The sequence below is a fragment of the Psittacula echo genome (genome assembly GCF_963264785.1).
Source record: "Psittacula echo genome assembly, chromosome: 2".
Taxonomy (NCBI): domain Eukaryota; kingdom Metazoa; phylum Chordata; class Aves; order Psittaciformes; family Psittacidae; genus Psittacula; species Psittacula echo.
In genome coordinates this window covers 152,582,147-152,598,368 of record NC_137737.1, presented here as the reverse complement: position 1 = coordinate 152,598,368, position 16,222 = coordinate 152,582,147, and the positions used below count along the sequence as shown (strand labels likewise).

At 40.1% G+C, this 16,222-nt stretch overlaps 1 protein-coding gene across 9 annotated transcripts in view; it reads right to left on the bottom strand.

Moving 5' to 3' along the window:
- Positions 1-16,222, bottom strand: part of EFR3A (EFR3 homolog A) — a 77,523-nt gene that overhangs the window by 24,273 nt on the left and 37,028 nt on the right. For 8 of the 9 annotated variants that reach the window (XM_080611017.1, XM_080611022.1, XM_080611018.1 and 5 more), the window contains 4 exons: positions 11,888-12,025; positions 7,173-7,251; positions 6,143-6,278; positions 3,987-4,151 (listed from right to left, as the gene is read on the bottom strand). In XM_080611017.1, coding sequence (XP_080467143.1) covers positions 3,987-4,151; positions 6,143-6,278; positions 7,173-7,251; positions 11,888-12,025 — 518 coding nt within the window. The remainder of the gene's footprint in view (positions 1-3,986; positions 4,152-6,142; positions 6,279-7,172; positions 7,252-11,887; positions 12,026-16,222) is intronic. The other variant, XM_080611020.1, reaches the window with a different exon arrangement.

Genomic DNA, 16,222 nt, shown 5'->3' with positions numbered 1-16,222 from the left:
GACCAAGCACGCCCTGGGGTGCATCAAGCACAGCACCGATAGTGGGTTGAGGGAGGTGACTGTCCAACTCTACACCGTGCAGGTGTGGACTCACCTCAAATACTGTGTGCAGTTTTGGGCGCCTCAAAATAAGGACATTGACCTAGTAGAGTGTGTCCAGAGGACACACCAAGATGGTGAAAGGCCCAACGGCAAGACTTAGGAAGAACAGCTGAGGTCACTTGTTCAGCTTGGAGAAGAGAAGGATGATGGATGCCCTCATCACAGCCTACTCCTTACTGTCCTGGGTTCAGCAGCAGCAGTCATTTTTTTTCCTTCTTTGTAGCTGGTGCAGTGCTGTGGTTTTGACTTTCGGCCTGGGAACAGCGCTGATAACACCGACGTTTTTAGTTACTGCTCAAATGTTTAGTCTTACCAAGGACTTTGTGAGTCTCATGCTCTGCCAGGGAGGAGGGGAAGCCGGGAGGAAGCAGAGACAGAACACCTGACCCAAACTAACCAAAGAGGTATTCCATACCACAGCACGTCATGCCCAGGATGAAACTGAAGAGTCACCCGGAAGGGCTGGTTCACTGCTGGGTGGAGGCGAGGTATCGGTTGACAGGTTGGGAGGTGCTGTATCCTCTTCCCTTGTTATTTCCTTTGTCATTATTATTACTGGTGGTAGCAGTAGTGATTTGTGTTATACTTTACTTACTAATGTTTATCTCAACCCATGGGAGTTACATTCTTCTGATTCTCATCCCCGTCCCTCCGGGAGTGGGGAAGGAAGGTGGGGAGTGAGTGAACAAGCTGTGTGGCTGGGTTTAAACCATGACAGTTCTTTTTGGCGACCAATGTGGGGCTCAAAGTGTTGAGATAACAACAGATCTGACTGGAGTGTGTCTAATCGTATTTGTGATAAGCATTCAGTGTTTCTGATTAATAGTCACTCGTCACAATGCTGATTTATTGGCTCTCAAAGTTGTTGTTTTTGATCTCGCAGTTTCAGCATGTCGTACCTTACTTAGAGTTGGTATTTGTTGTGTTAGTGTTTATCAGCTGGGGGCCTTGAGCTAAGGTTTTTGTTTCATTGTACTTTATGGTAATGGCTTGTAATACGGGTGGGCTCTGGCAGCAGGGCAGGCCGGACTTGTACCTGGCCGTCCTGCTGCTCTTCACCGTCCTGGCCCTAGTCCTTGCATCCGTCTTCGTGAGGCTGTGGGGAACCGATGGGGAGCAGTCCCGGGAGCTGCCGGTGGCCGAAGTGGCCCGGGAGAGCAGCTTCGGGGACCAAGCGGCAGTGGGAGCGGGGCCAGAGGCCGGGGGGAGCGGCTGCCAGTGGAGGAGGTCGGGGCGGTCAAGGAGGGGAAGGAGGCAGCTGCTGAGCAGCGGGAGGAGGCAGCGGAGGAGCCGAACCCCACGGCTGAGCCCAGCCCCATGGCAGCCAAGACCATCCTCCAGCAGCTGCCCACTGAGCCCCATGAGCCTGAGCCCCAGGAGGATGCGGGAGACCACACAGCATTTCCCAGCAAGGCAGAGGAGAAAAATCTGGACTCAGAAAAAGGGAAACTCGTGGTGAGAGAGCCGGCAAGCACAGCAGCTACACCAGCCCCAGTGACAAGTACAGCAGCATCATTTGAGAGTTCTGAAGGTTTTGAATAGCCTTTGGGTACCCTTGGGACCTGCCTGCTGATTGTGATGGGGATCACCATGTTGGCACGCATACAGAGTGTGCTCTACCCATTACCATTTTGTCTGATCTCAAAAGTTAAGCAAAGTCAGGTTTGGGTCTTGTCTGGGGTTAGACGACGATATAGGGGGACCAAGAGGTTTTCCCCGAGGCTGGACAGTCATGAGTGGCAGGGTGTGTGGGACAGTATGGGTATCTAGTCCACTGGGCCCCTCCAGTGCTTTGGAAGCGTTGGAGATGGAAGGCAGCTGTATGGAGTCCCAACGACAAGCTGCAAAAACTGCTGAATGGGGGGGTGAATTATTTTGAGCCTGGTGGGCCCATGACACTTCAGGCCATCAGGGCAGAGATGCAACATACAGATGGACTCATGATCGAGGGGTGGGCTTAACAATGGACACTACTGCCCAGGTTATTCATGAGTGTGAACACTGCACACAGTCTCTGTAAAAACTGTTACAAGAGATGGCGCCTGACATCATGGACCGGATGACCCAGCAGCTTTAGAGGGATTGGTTCATGCACTAAGATAACAGTGCACTGACATAACAGTGATGGTATATTGAAAATGTGGGATCTGAGCATGACGTGAATGCTATGGAATAAGGGGTGCATACTGTCCTGGGTTCAGCAGCAGCAGTCATTTTTTCGCCTTCTTTGTAGCTGGTGCAGTGCTGTGGTTTTGACTTTCGGCCTGGGAACAGCGCTGATAACACCGACGTTTTTAGTTACTGCTCAAATGTTTAGTCTGACCAAGCACTTTCTGAGTCTTATGCTCTGCCAGGGAGGAGGGGAAGCTGGGAGGAAGCAGGGACAGGACACCCGACCCGAACTGACCAGAGAAGTATCCCATACCACAGCATGTCATGCCCAGGATGTAACTGAGAGTTACCTGGACAGGCTGGTTCACTGCTGGCTGGGGGCAAGGTATCAGTCGATGGATTGTGAGGTGTTATATCCTCTTCCCTTGTTATTTCCTTCATCATTATTACTATTGGTGGTAGCAGTAGTGATTTGTGTTATACTTTACTTACTAAACCGTTCTTATCTCAACCCGTGGGAGTTACATTCTTCTGATTCTCGTCCCCGTCCCTCCGGGAGTGAGGGGAGGAGGGGGGAGTGAGTGAACAAGCTGTGTGGCTGGGTTTAAACCATGACACTTCCTCATGTGGCTGTGGAGGGGAAGGGCTGATCTCCTTTCTCTGGTGACCAGAGATAGGAAACAAGATATTGGGAAAGCTGCATCAGAGGAAATTGAGATGGGACATTAAGAAAAGGTTCTTCACCAAGAGAGAGGGTGGTCAGTCACTGGAACAGGCTCCCCATGGACACGGTCACAGCACCAAGCCTGTCAGAGTTCAGAGTGTCTGGACAATGCTTTCAGTCATATGGTTTAGTTTTAGGTAGTCCTGAGAGAATCAGGGAGATGGACTTGATGATCCTGATGGATCTCTTCCAACTTGAAGTAACCTATTTTATTCTATTGTTGTGCAGTAATAAATGTCACTTTGACAGAAAGAAGCTTTACTTTAAAAGGTTGGGTTGTGGGGGATTTTTTTTGGAGGTGGGATGTTAACATTTTAACTCAAGAGTTTCACCATAATGGTGAGAAATAATCTACTATATACTTGCTACTGGCTGTAGAAAGCTTCATGGCATAATCAAAGGTACAGATTAGTGAACAACACGGAAGTTACATTCCCTCTTGTTCTTTAAGTAAAGGAATACACACCATAAATGCACTCCAATATATTATATCACTACTATCAAGAGAAAATCTGAAAAAACAGGAGAGGCAATTTTAATGAAATAATTCACAGAAACTGTTGCTCTTATTTTCAGTATTGTGCTAAGAAATACTTCAGTAAAGTCATGCAGCAGAACCAGCCATTAGGTGTCATTGTTGCCACTATGTTTAACATTGTTTTTTCAAGTAGTACCTACTCAAACATATTACTGTGTGACTGCTTGCAATATGATTTTCATAAAAGAACTAGTATTAGTTTTGTACCTCTGAGACCGAATGATGTCTATATTTCAAGTACTATATAATAATATAACCAACAAATGTAAGTCCACAAGTATTTTTAATTTTCATTGAGCTTCTTGGCTATCTGCTCAGTTAACAATTAAAACAACAGTTTTTCAGAAGTCAAATACATAAAGTAAGCCTGAGATTTACAGGCAAATATAACCAGAGACACCATACTCACCATTATTCCTTTTTGAATCAAGCTGGTTTAATACCATTTCATTGAGGATGATGCAGAAGGGAAGGAATTTTACGTGAAACCACGCTACTGTCATCACTCACCGATTGTTTGGATAATAGCATTTTGGACAATCCTCTCATCACTCTCCTTGGAGCTTGTGCTGAAAGTGGCACTTCCTGCTGAACTGCGCCTATCACCCAGCTCAAAGTCAACGCTGATGCGTAAGTGCTTCAACAAGGTGTTAAAAACCTCCAGAACTGTTGGGCCTGGAAAAAAACCACACAATGATTGCAGCTGTAAAGGGAAAGATGCCTTAAGGAAATGAAAATCAATTTTTTCAATCCCTTTCCAGGAGAAATCAGATTAAGCTGAAAAGAACAAATGAAATTCACTGTCTGAGGGATATGGCCTCGGGATAAGCTTTTGAAGTGTGCCTACACATTGATATTTGAGAAATTCATCTGGAATCAGGAAATTCAATCCTGTGTATATGCATAAGCCATTACTATCAAGTTGTAGTGAGTCTGGCTAGGATGGAGCTAACTTTCTTCCTTGCAGCCTGAGCGGTGCTGTCCTTTGGGTTTGTGACTAAAATATTGCTGACAACAACACACCAGTGTTTTGGTTGTTGCTGAACAGTGCTAGCAAGTATCAAGCCTTTCTATTTTTCCCATTCTGTCTACAGAGTAGGCTGAGGTGTGCAAGAAACTGGGAGGAGACACAGATGGGCCAGCTCACTCAAACTGACCAAGGGGCTATTTCATACCATGCAACATCACGCTCAGCAGTAAGAGCTCAAAGAAAGGAGGAGGAATTAGGGAACATTTGTTCATACGGCATTTGCTTTCCAAAGTAACTGTTCTGCAAGCTGAGGCTCTGCTTTCCGAAGCAGCTAAATATCTGCCTGTCAGTGGGAAGTACTGAATAAATTCCTTTGCTTTCTTTGTGGATGCAGCTTTTGCTTCACCCATTGAATTGCCTTTCTCTTGATCCATGAGACTTCTGACCTCTCTACCTTCTCCCTGTCCTGTGGGAAAGGAGAGTAAATGGCTGTTGGATGGAGGCAACCCACCATGGCAAGTTTTACACAGAAAATATGAGTGGTTGCTGAAATTAAGCATCAATACTATGTTAGACAAGTGGTAGTTGCACACAAATTTGAGTTATTTCAAAACCTGCTACTGAAATCCAATTCTGTATTGCATCAAACACTGAGCTCTTTTATTAATATAGTAAAAGAATTCACAATTCAGAAACATGGAATGGTTTGGGTTGGAAGGGACCTTAAAGCTCATTCAGTTTCAACCCCCTGGCATCGGCAGGGATACCTTCCACTAGACTACCTTGCTCCAAGCCCCATCCAACCTGGCCTTGAACACTGCCAGGGATGGGGCAGCCACCACTTCTCAGGGCAACCTATGACAGCACCTCACCACTCTCACAGTAATGAATTTATTCTTAACGTCAAATCTACATCTACCCTCTGTCAGCTTAAAGCCATTCCCCCTTATCCTATCAGTACATGCCGTTGTAAAAACCCCCTCTCCAGCTTTCCTGTAGGCCCCTTTAGGCACTGGAAGCTGCTCTAAGGTTGCCCCAGAGCCTTCTCTTCTCCAGCCTGAACAGCACAGCTCTGTCTGCCTGTGTTCACAGAAGAGCTGCTCCAGTCCTCTGATCACAACTCTGACAGGTCTGTGCATGCAAGTGGATCTTGTACTAAGAGAAAGAACAGGCTCAGACTAATGAAGCAAAGTAATAATGTTTCAGTAGAAGACCAAGGAAAAACAACAGCAGAGCACGTATGTACCCATATTCATAACTACTTTTGTTTCAAAGAAGTAAGCTGCCTTAAATGACATAATTCACCTTTTCAGCTGCCTCACAACTACAAAAGTAAAAACGCACAAAGATCATTCTACTTGACTCCCTTCTTACCACTCATCTCACAGCAGCTGTATCACAAAGCAACAGTGCTACTGACATTTTATAGAGTCACACACAGCTCTCTTTGTGAATTCCTACCAAACAGGAGTTTCTGCCTTTCACAAGGCTGTAAAAATGCATCTACTCATTTTTCAGTGCAAAGGTTTATAAACAGTGAAACAACCAAGTAAATACATTTGAGTAACTGTAAACCAAGTAAGATAAAAAACCTTCTCAAAATATATGCTTTCATTCAGTCTGAAAACAAAGCAAAAATAAGTACCACCCTTCAAATCTATCCTTTGATCAAAGCCTTTAATTGAAGACAACTTACCTATTGATCCTTTGGCTGCTATTGCAACTGCTTCCAAAAGAACCTGAATAATGCCAGCACGAACTCGTGGCGAGTCTCTTTTACGAACATCAAGGTGTCCCAGAATTTCTTGTATTACATGATGGGAATACTGTGCCTATTAAAATTCAAACAAACAGAAAGAAAGGCTTAATCTGTGACTTTAATGAGAATAAACTCATAGACCATTCAGCTACAAACACAACCGTATTCCTATTCCGTAACATTCTTACTCAGCAACGTATCTAGATTTCAATCAATTCGTGATTACTTATGGATTTTAAAACCTACCATGACTGATGAAGCCATCCAGCCCAGTGTACAAAAGCTTATAGGATTAAAATACTCAGGAACATTTAACAAGAACAGAGGAGGCCTGAAGCAGTACTTCATTCAGCCAACTGCAGTCCCGGGCCTTCAGCTGCTCTTATGAAAAAGTGTCACTGAGAAAAGTCAGATGTCTTCTACAAACTTACAGTTCCATAACTTTATCTTTTGGGTGTCTGTGCTTGATCCAAGCCAAGCAGCAGACTTCGATCATGTTTACAACAGACAATAGAGGTTGCCCACTAGTAAAAAATCAATTAGCACAGCACAGTTCCATGTGAAGATGGACTCTTGGATTGCAATAGCAGTACAGCTGTATTGGCATGAGAAATGACCACCTTAAGAGAGATTTACTTATCAAGCACAATGCCAGGTCAGTATGACTATCCATCTCCTTGTTCTGAGCTGGCTGAAGGACCTCCACCCTACCTTTCACTGAGAATTCCTTAATATCTTTTATAGTTCTACAAGTGTACAGTAATTGAAAGTAAATCAGGTAACTTCTCATCACAAACCACTATTAGGTTATTATTTGAACAGTTTAATAAGGCTAAGAAGTTATGGAAAGACATCTTTACTTCATCTATTGTCTATCACTATTGTGGTGAGGTGAGCATTTAAAACTGTCTCATCTGCTCAAAACACGTACATGAGATAAGAAAAAAATCCCTGGAGAAAATCCTACCTGTATAGAATACATGATGATTTTGAAGCAAGAAACAGCAAATTCATTGGGATCCCATAGTCTGTGATGGTCTAAATGCCTGTAACCAAAAATTAAGGGACCTGAAATAATGCCATTCCACAGATATAATAAATGTCAACTTACAGTTTTCCCCAAATTGACCTCAAATTGAATATTTCCTTACATAAAGCTTCCAAGCAATAACTAGGTAAGAAAACTACAACCTCAGAAAAGCTTTGTGTCAAGGTTTAGGATGTGGTCACAAAACATTCTGCTGTAACAGAAACTCCTGATCTTCCAGTTGTGGGAATTTAAGGAACCAGTCATACCGAAGATATACAGTTAAGAATATACTGTTTCCATACAAAGTGCATACATAAAAATAGCTGTGACATTATTTATAAGGAAGAGAAACACTGAAGAAGATGGTCATTATACCTTGACAAACTCTTAAGATAAATTGTTTTGAATCAGGAGCTACAAAATAATTATCACTGAAAGTTAAATCCAGAATAGAGACTCTAAGAATTACTTTCATTTTCACAGTGGTTTCATGAATAATAAATATGGAAAAGAAAAAAAAGAGCTACTCTTTGTGTATATACTCCTTTATCACTCTGAAGCATTTCAACACTTTCTGCAAGAATTATCCAAACAGAATCAGAATGATAAATGCATCAGTTTCCCTTTAAATGGGATAGGTGCCACCAATGAAACACTGCCAGTTTCAAGCAGACAGAAATTTTGCTTAAGCACTATGCTGAAAGCTATGAATACGGCAAACATAAAATCTTCCAAAAAGAACTGAGTAACTAGAAAAGCACGACAAAAACCAATGCGTATTTAAATCCTGAAGTCTGAAAAAAGTAATTTTGGATGCCTTTTAATTGGTGTGATTTAGGTTAACCTCCCCTCAAACAAACAAAAACCAAACACACCAAAAAACAAATAAACCACAATAATCAAACCAAACAAAATCAATAAAAAACTTCCTTACAGAAACTGAATTTGTCTTTCTAAACAGGAAATCTCAGCTACAGAATCACTACTCATCTGTCCTTTCTCAGAGAGCAGAGCAAACATATAAAGATGCTCCAAATAACAAATTTGAGAGCATACAGGTGAAAGCAGCCACTACCCTGAAAGCAGGAGGACTGACTGGATGCTTTAACTTACTTTGTTTAGAATCTGAAGGTCTCAATTACCTTGCTGGCCAGCTGCTACCAGCCTAGTGACCTAGCTGAGTACACAGGTCTCCTTCAAGGTTGATTAAACCAGCTGGCATAAAGCCACCCTCCACCGTGCCCTAAATTATGCTGCAGTCCATTGCAGAGCTTAAAAGAAATACAGCCATTTTGACACATTACATAGCTTTAAAAAGAAATCCCTACAGGAAATATTTTCAGGAATATTAAAGGTGTCTGTCTGTCAAGGTAACAGCATATTTGCATTACTAAACATTGAACTGGACTACCTGGTGGAGATAGCTGCCTTTCTTGTGCACATGCCAAACACAAAGGTACATTTAATCCCGCCTTGGGACAGAAAGACAAACAAAATTACCTCTTTAAATCCTTCAAGGCTTAGTGGTTCATCATATATTTATTCATATCTTCTTTCTCCCTAATATCATTCCAGTCCAGCTCATCACTTGTGGATGATAGTTTATTTTAGCTAATCTATTTTATTTTTGTCTCACCAAACACAAAATCATACTCTCCACTGGCTTCTGACTGCAGCTGAACCTTTCATCCTTCAGGGTAGCATGCTTTCTCTGTTACCTCTTTATGTGCCCCAAGGATTCATTCAGGCAGGTTATGGTTAAGATTATTGGTCAAATTATACATCTTATGTCAAGTTTGTTTTTTTCTTCTCAAAACAAGACACACAGTTTTCCTTTTCCAGATAAGCAAAGAATTAGCTGCATCAGGTACATAAACTGATGGGGCAATGGAAGGGGAAAGATGACAGCCCAAGTTAACGTTTTGAGTAGTAGCTCAATGGGCAGCATACTTTGTATACTGGAATTTTCCTCCTAAGAAAAGGAGTATTAGATTATTGTAGGTGATATATTTTACTCATCAGAATGCAGGCAGTGTATGCAACATAGTTTTGCTTGTGTAAAAGACAGTTAATGCTATTTTGAGCACGCTGCATTTAGTTTAGTTAAAAATCAAGTCACATCTTGCCTGGGTTTGTTTTTTTTTTTTTTTTCCAATTACATTTCCTTTAACAAAAAATATCTATGTGAGACTGCAAAACATTTTATTGCTGGATTAACAAATGCCGAACTCTGCCTTCTACTAAGATCTGCTGCACATATGTAACTAATGTGCACAATTGTGTTTCTGAAATTAAAACAAACAGCAGAAGCAATGGTACAAATAACTACTTTATCAAGTGAGAGCCACAAACAGTCCGAATTCAACTCACTTTCTCACACATGCAAGCAATCCTTACAGTACAAAATGATAAACTGATACTGGTGATTAGAAGGTAGAATCGAGGCATGTATGGAAATGTATGAAATAATCTTCTCATGCACTATGTTTGCTGGAAGAATTTTAAACACCAGCCTTCTGATATTCAGAACTCTTGCACTGATGATCTGATAACTCACAAGAATGGAAATACAGTGAGATGAATAGGGTATAACTTGTTATACTTGGGAAGTTGTTTATATTCACTGTATTCCCCTGGATCTGTATAATATATTCACCATTGCAAATTCATGCTAAGTAAGTCTAAATAGCTTGTGACTGCTGACACAAAATACAAATTTTTTTCATCTCATATTAATATGAAATTTTTGACTTTCATTAAGCAGTTTGCCAGATTGAACTGTCAGATTTCATTAAAAAATAGGAATTTGTGACTTTCCAGATGCAGACACTTCTAACCATGGAGAATTTCTGCCAAAGGCAAGGAGAATTAAAGTCAATCCAAAACCATACCAAGAGACTGACTCCAGATTTCAACTGTCTTTATTACCCTCAATCATGATGCAGCAGTACTGTTCTCCCAGTTTTGCAAGGAAGTGATGGCATGTGGACTGGTCATAGAATGGTTTGGGTTGGAAGAGACTCCAAGGCAAGATAAAGGAAGCCTTCAAGTGGGGAGCTGAACCTGCATCTTCAGTGTTAGTTCTGTAGTAAGTGGCCTTTTCTTTATTTCCAGAACTTTCTTAAAACCAGTGAAATTGTTGAAAACTGTTAGGAGAAGCTTTTTCTAAGCAAGTGTGCACAAACTAAGTCAGGTTTTTCAACTAGATACAATGGACTCACTATCTCAAACTTCCACTCTACCAGTTCTGCCCATTCACAATGTGAAGCTGATTATTATATACAGCACACCTTTTTTTGGTTAGGAAAAACAGCTTGGAAGCTGCATCTTCTGCACCTCTTATTCTCAAAACCACTAAACCTTTATAGCAGTTACTTATAAAAAGATGAATTTATTTGGCAATTCTTCCTCTAAATGGAACACAAAAATGGTGACCACAAAGACTCTATTCTGAGTAAACTGTGGTCATCATCTACTGATTTCAGCTCAGAAACAAAGCACACAGTTCCCTCTAGTGGCAGGTATTTTGGAGGAATGCAAAGTCTACATGTAGGAAAGGTTGAAGATTTATTAATAAAGCACTCAATTTTACAACAGTTAAACTCATATCAGACTGGTATAATAAGTACACATGGAAAGTAAGATCTTTGCAGTTAATGCTTTTGGGTGAAAAACAAGGGGCTACAGAAGTTTTCTGTCCTCAATACCTATCCCATTTTCTTTTCACACTTCTGTTCTTACTTAACAGTAGTAAAAAAAGGGCTTTTGGAAGCTTGAAAGTCTTTCAGTGTAGGAATGGAATCCTTAAGTCTTGGAGGAAGAACTAGGTCATCTAAGTGAAGATGTGCCCGTAACAGGTCGGTATCTTGAAAATCTACAAGAAGGAGCACACAGGTCTCCTCCTCACCAAGAAAAGCGGGGTTTGAAAGTTGTATCTCTGAGTTTAAAGCTTCCTGTAAAGATTTTTCCTGAGAATATGCCTACTTTTTAGATGCTAGAGGTGAAAGAAACAGATTTAAGTTATCTCAGTGTTTGTAGCTTTTTTCACATCACTTTTTTTAAGGAAGCAACTGTAGCACAGAACTGAAAACACTGGACTTGATAGTTAATACATCAGCTATAATTTGTACTGCATGCATTTGTGTATAATGTCCCTACTGTGTGCACATCTGCCATTCATGACTAAGTGAGCTGTTAAAAGATATTCCTCACAGAATATCAAAACAGGTCTTGGAAGAAAACTGCAAGAAAGTAGAAATCTTAATTTTACGTATTCACCCAGGCACAGTGATTGCTTGTGCTACTTGTATTTTATGTGGCTTGTCTCTTCACTGACTGCAACAGTTATCTATGGGATGTCAATATCCAGAATAAACAGTTCCACATTCAAAAGAAAGGCCAGTTGAGGCAAATCCTTCCAAATCATTACATTGCACTTCTAAAATCAGTAAAATGGGAGCCATGTTTCTTCTTAACTATCTTCCAAGTGGATAAGCAACTAAGACTTGAGATTAAGAGAAGGGCAATTTCTTGAAGAAACATGAATGGAATCCCTTAGGTTGAAAAGGAGGAAGGAATTTAATGCAACATAATTAGAGGATGAAATAAAAAGCAAGTCTCAAGATAAGACCTTCCATGAATTTTCAACTTACGCAAAAACTGGTCTGACAGCATTATTCATATTTCCATAGGTTGCTCTTCCTAGTAGCTCCCTGAAGCAGTTCTCAGCCAGCAGAGCAGGATTTTCCTCTTTCTCTCCTCCTGTAGGTGAGGATGGAGGGCCTACTCTGCTGAAGTAAGACAAAAATACATTGATTTTACTACTGCTTCATGTTCATCATTCTTACTGTACCCACCCTTGGTTCTACAATGTTCACAAGTCACGCTTTTGATCCAAAACACCCTGTATCTCAAATATGCATCAAACCAGAGTTTGGAATAAAATATTTTATTCTCTTATAGCAGGACTATAAATCATCATCTGTCCACTCAGCAGTGATCACTGTATTGGTAAATATTCATATGGCAAAACGAATGGCTGTTAACACTGACTTAACTTGTTACCCACTGCATTTTACAAACTATAACCCATTGCTAACAACAAAGGCTATGAAACCATGTAAAATGTTAGGCAGAATGTTAAATCATTTTGTTCAGACTAATGATCTAATTCACCTGCCCACTACTGAATCCACACTGTGGGTGAGTGTTAAATAAATCTCCAATACTTCTGCAGGAACAGATGGCTTACGAGTTGAAAAATGTCTGATTGAACTGATTAGAACATTATCACCCACACGGTTACCTCTAACTAGATTTGTAGAAGTTAAGTTAGTCACCTTCTAACTTTGCCCAACATCACTATGGAGAGGATTGTATAGGGTGTCTGTGCACTAGCACAGGCTGCCCAGAGAAGCTGTGGCTGCCCAATCCCTGCCAGTATTCAAGGTCAGGTTAGACAGGGCTTGGAGCAACCTGCTCTAGTGGAAGATGTCCCTGTGCATGACAAGGGCTGGAAGTAGATGGACTTCCAATTCAAACCATTCCATGGTCCTATGAATAAAAAAAACAATAAAAAAGACAACAACAGAAGCGAGAGGAAAAAAGCAATGGGTGGGGAAAGAATTTATTATACAGCTACTATTTCTTCAGGTGCTAAAATACCCCAATGAATGACTTAAAGTAAAATATTTTTTCTTAAGCTAGAAGGAATTAAAACCCAGCATTTAAATATCAACTTCATTTCATACGGAAATTTCAAATTTGGAGTTTAATAAAACGTTCTGTGCAAAGCAAGGCTTGAATTTTTTATACTAATGATCAAATGGCAACTACCAAACTTTTGTAAGGTTCAAATACTGCCACTTCCCATTATTTCTTTTCTCTCTGTGACTGGGAATCAGGCTGACTATTTAAAATCAATGTGGTACAGAAAGAAAGTAAAACTACCAAATTGAAGACTGAATCCAGACATGAGAAGCAAAGCTACAGGAATGCCAAAATATTTTGAACAAACTAAAACCTACTGAGGCTCAAATTTTATCACCAAGTTCTGAAGGCAACAGTCTCACCTTGGAAGAGCAAAGATCATCACCCACACTGTAAACAGTGAAAAGTAGAGCCCTTCCAGAAAAGTTTCCAGTTTCCCACTTCTCATTTTTGATGCAGGCCCTGGAAATGTTTTTTTGGCTCTTTTTTTTTTCGGGGGGGGGGGGGGGGTGTGTGGGGGGGTTTTTTGTTGGGTTTTTATTTTGTCATTTTGTTTCCTCCTTGCTCAAATTCATTTCTTTTTTAGTACACAGAGACCTGAATTACTACAGCAAATTAAAGGCATTTGAAAAGTATTTCTGAATTAAAGCACTTCACACACCATACCATTAAACTGTTAATAATATTTCATTTAAACGGAGCAGTTGAGAGCTGGAAGACTGAAGAAGAAAGAAAGAAAACAGCTTCTTCTAAAGCACTTAAAGCACTTATCAGGAAGAACTGTAGCTACAGATGACACATATTTTTTTGCACAAAACACATTATAGAAACTTAAGTGAGGATTCATTCACATTAACATTATGTATCAATGTGTTTAGAGATTTATTTTAGTCTGCAGAAATCAGTACACTAAAATCTTAAACATACTTTCAGTTCTGCAGTGCAAGTTTATGTGTTAAATATGTTTAGAAGTGTTCATCAAGTGCATCAGCTTTAGTTAATGTACACTCCTCAGCATCCAAAACGTGTAGCTTTAGAGCACTTCAACGAGTGAAATATTGAAATGCCACTCGTCAAATGAACATGTTAACATCATAGTTGTAGTATCTTCTGATAGCAGAAGATCTTCTAGTGCTTCAAGACTACTGCAGTCTAAAGTTGCAATATACAAGTCCGGTTCCCTCTGGTAACATCAGTGTTTCAGAAATTACCATAACATTGCTGGCTTGTCAGATTTTAATAATAGGAAAGCCCCAGGCACCCTGTTAGATCAGTAAGGAGAAACAGTTTTACAAATATACAATGATTAGAATTTTAAAAGGCATGACAATTTGTACATAACCCACCATGAGCACCACTAAACTGCAGCTTCATTCAACTGCTGTGCCCCTCAATCTGCCTATTTTTCTCTCCCTATACTGTCTAGACTGATCCAGACAGACAGGCATCCTTCTCAGTGCAGAGAATGTACAAACAACCGTGCAGGACTGTTACTCCCATTGCTGTTTTGACTCAGATTCCCAAGAACACAGCAGCAGTACAAAGTGGGTGGGTGAAGGGAAAAAAGAAAGCAGTCTGCAGAACATACAGTCAGTCTGTCTGGAAGAATTTTAGTTAAACCAGTAAAAATAAGTTATGTGTTAAGCATTTGTATATGAAAAACCTACAGAAGGTGGCCTTTCAGCATTGCTTGGAGTCTTATTTTAGAAGAGGTTAAAGAGAGAAATTGCAATCCAGTCTTCATGAATCTTCAGATTGCATTGGAATGTTCAAAATTGTCTCCCCTTTGTCTGTAGGAATTACTTTCTTATTTTAAACTTTTATAGCATTTACCTGTAACTATTTCTCAGTAAGAGTTCCTTTTGCATTATCAGATGAAAGATAATGAATACAAAACTGTTTTAACTTTTACAGTTTTAAGGGAAAGCTTTGTACAGCCTTTCAAGGTTCTAAAGTCAAATGAGCAACTTATTTTCACTGACTTGGTTTTTAAACAAAGATCAGAAAACAAAGATCTGTTTTTTAAACAAAGATCCAACAAAATCCAACTGCAACACTTAAATAAAGAAACTAATTACTACTATTTCTCTGCATCCAGACTTACTGTACTACCACAAGTCCAGAGAAGTGAAACATGAAATGCATTTTGCAATGAAATGGGCAGGAATTACTCCCTTGAATGGTTCTACCAGTTCAGGGTAGCAGTAAATACTATATACTGCATATGTATACATGACAATTATTTTGTAACACAGGATCATGGTGAAGTACAACTAAGAAAAAACCCAATCTGAACTTTAGAATATGTTACGCTTGCAATTTTTTCTGATAGTCATGTAACTAGAATGTGCATACAGATATACAGACAAATAACACCCACAAATACAACTGTCTTTCTAAAGTGTTTAACTATTAAAAACTCCAAAAAGTGTCTCATCTAACAGTTCTCACAAGAATCTAGGATTAAGCTACTAAGTAAGGTCCCACAAGTAAAAATTATGCTGATCTTTAAGCTAAGCTTTAACTACATGTACTTCAGCCTTTAACCAAAAATGATTATTTTCTATGGAAGTAAGATGGGGGTATTTTCTGGAATTTCTGCTCTCTCTCAAATAATACTTTGATTCCATCTGCCAAAATAATGTGCTTCTGACTCCCACTCCTCCAGATGTCTCTGTTTGTGCTCCACACATATGATATCACAAGATGAGAAATTCTCTGTAACATCACTTAAGGCCTGGAGATCAACAATTTATAAATACTATTTTCAGCTTCTGTCATATGCACATCATAAAGGCCTCTGCTTGTCACCTCCAAAACCATTACTCTTTTTTTCTGTTGAATGTGCATTACAGAGAAAGTTTCAAGCAGTCAGTTCAGATATTTAACAGTTGCTTTTTGACAGATTTGTTTTCCACCACCACTACTGCATTGCTCAACAAATGATAGAAATTGGTCCTGCAGTACATACAAACTGATCTGCTTTACATGGTTGATCCAAATCCTATTTCAGTCAGCTTTTCCATCAGTAATTAGCTTAATTTTTTGCTAAATGGCCAACCTGCATGTAGAATCCCTGTAAGAACAAGGAAAGCCTAACTAGGCTCTCCTTATTCAAACAGCACTTCCATAAACCTTTGTCTCTTATTCAGAACACTCTTCAGATGTAAAATCCAGGCAGATATTTCTGTACATCCTGTGTGGGCCCTCAGTTTTATGCAGTAAATAAATAAAGCATAGACAGAAAGACAACAATTGATTTCAGTTATGTAGTCTGA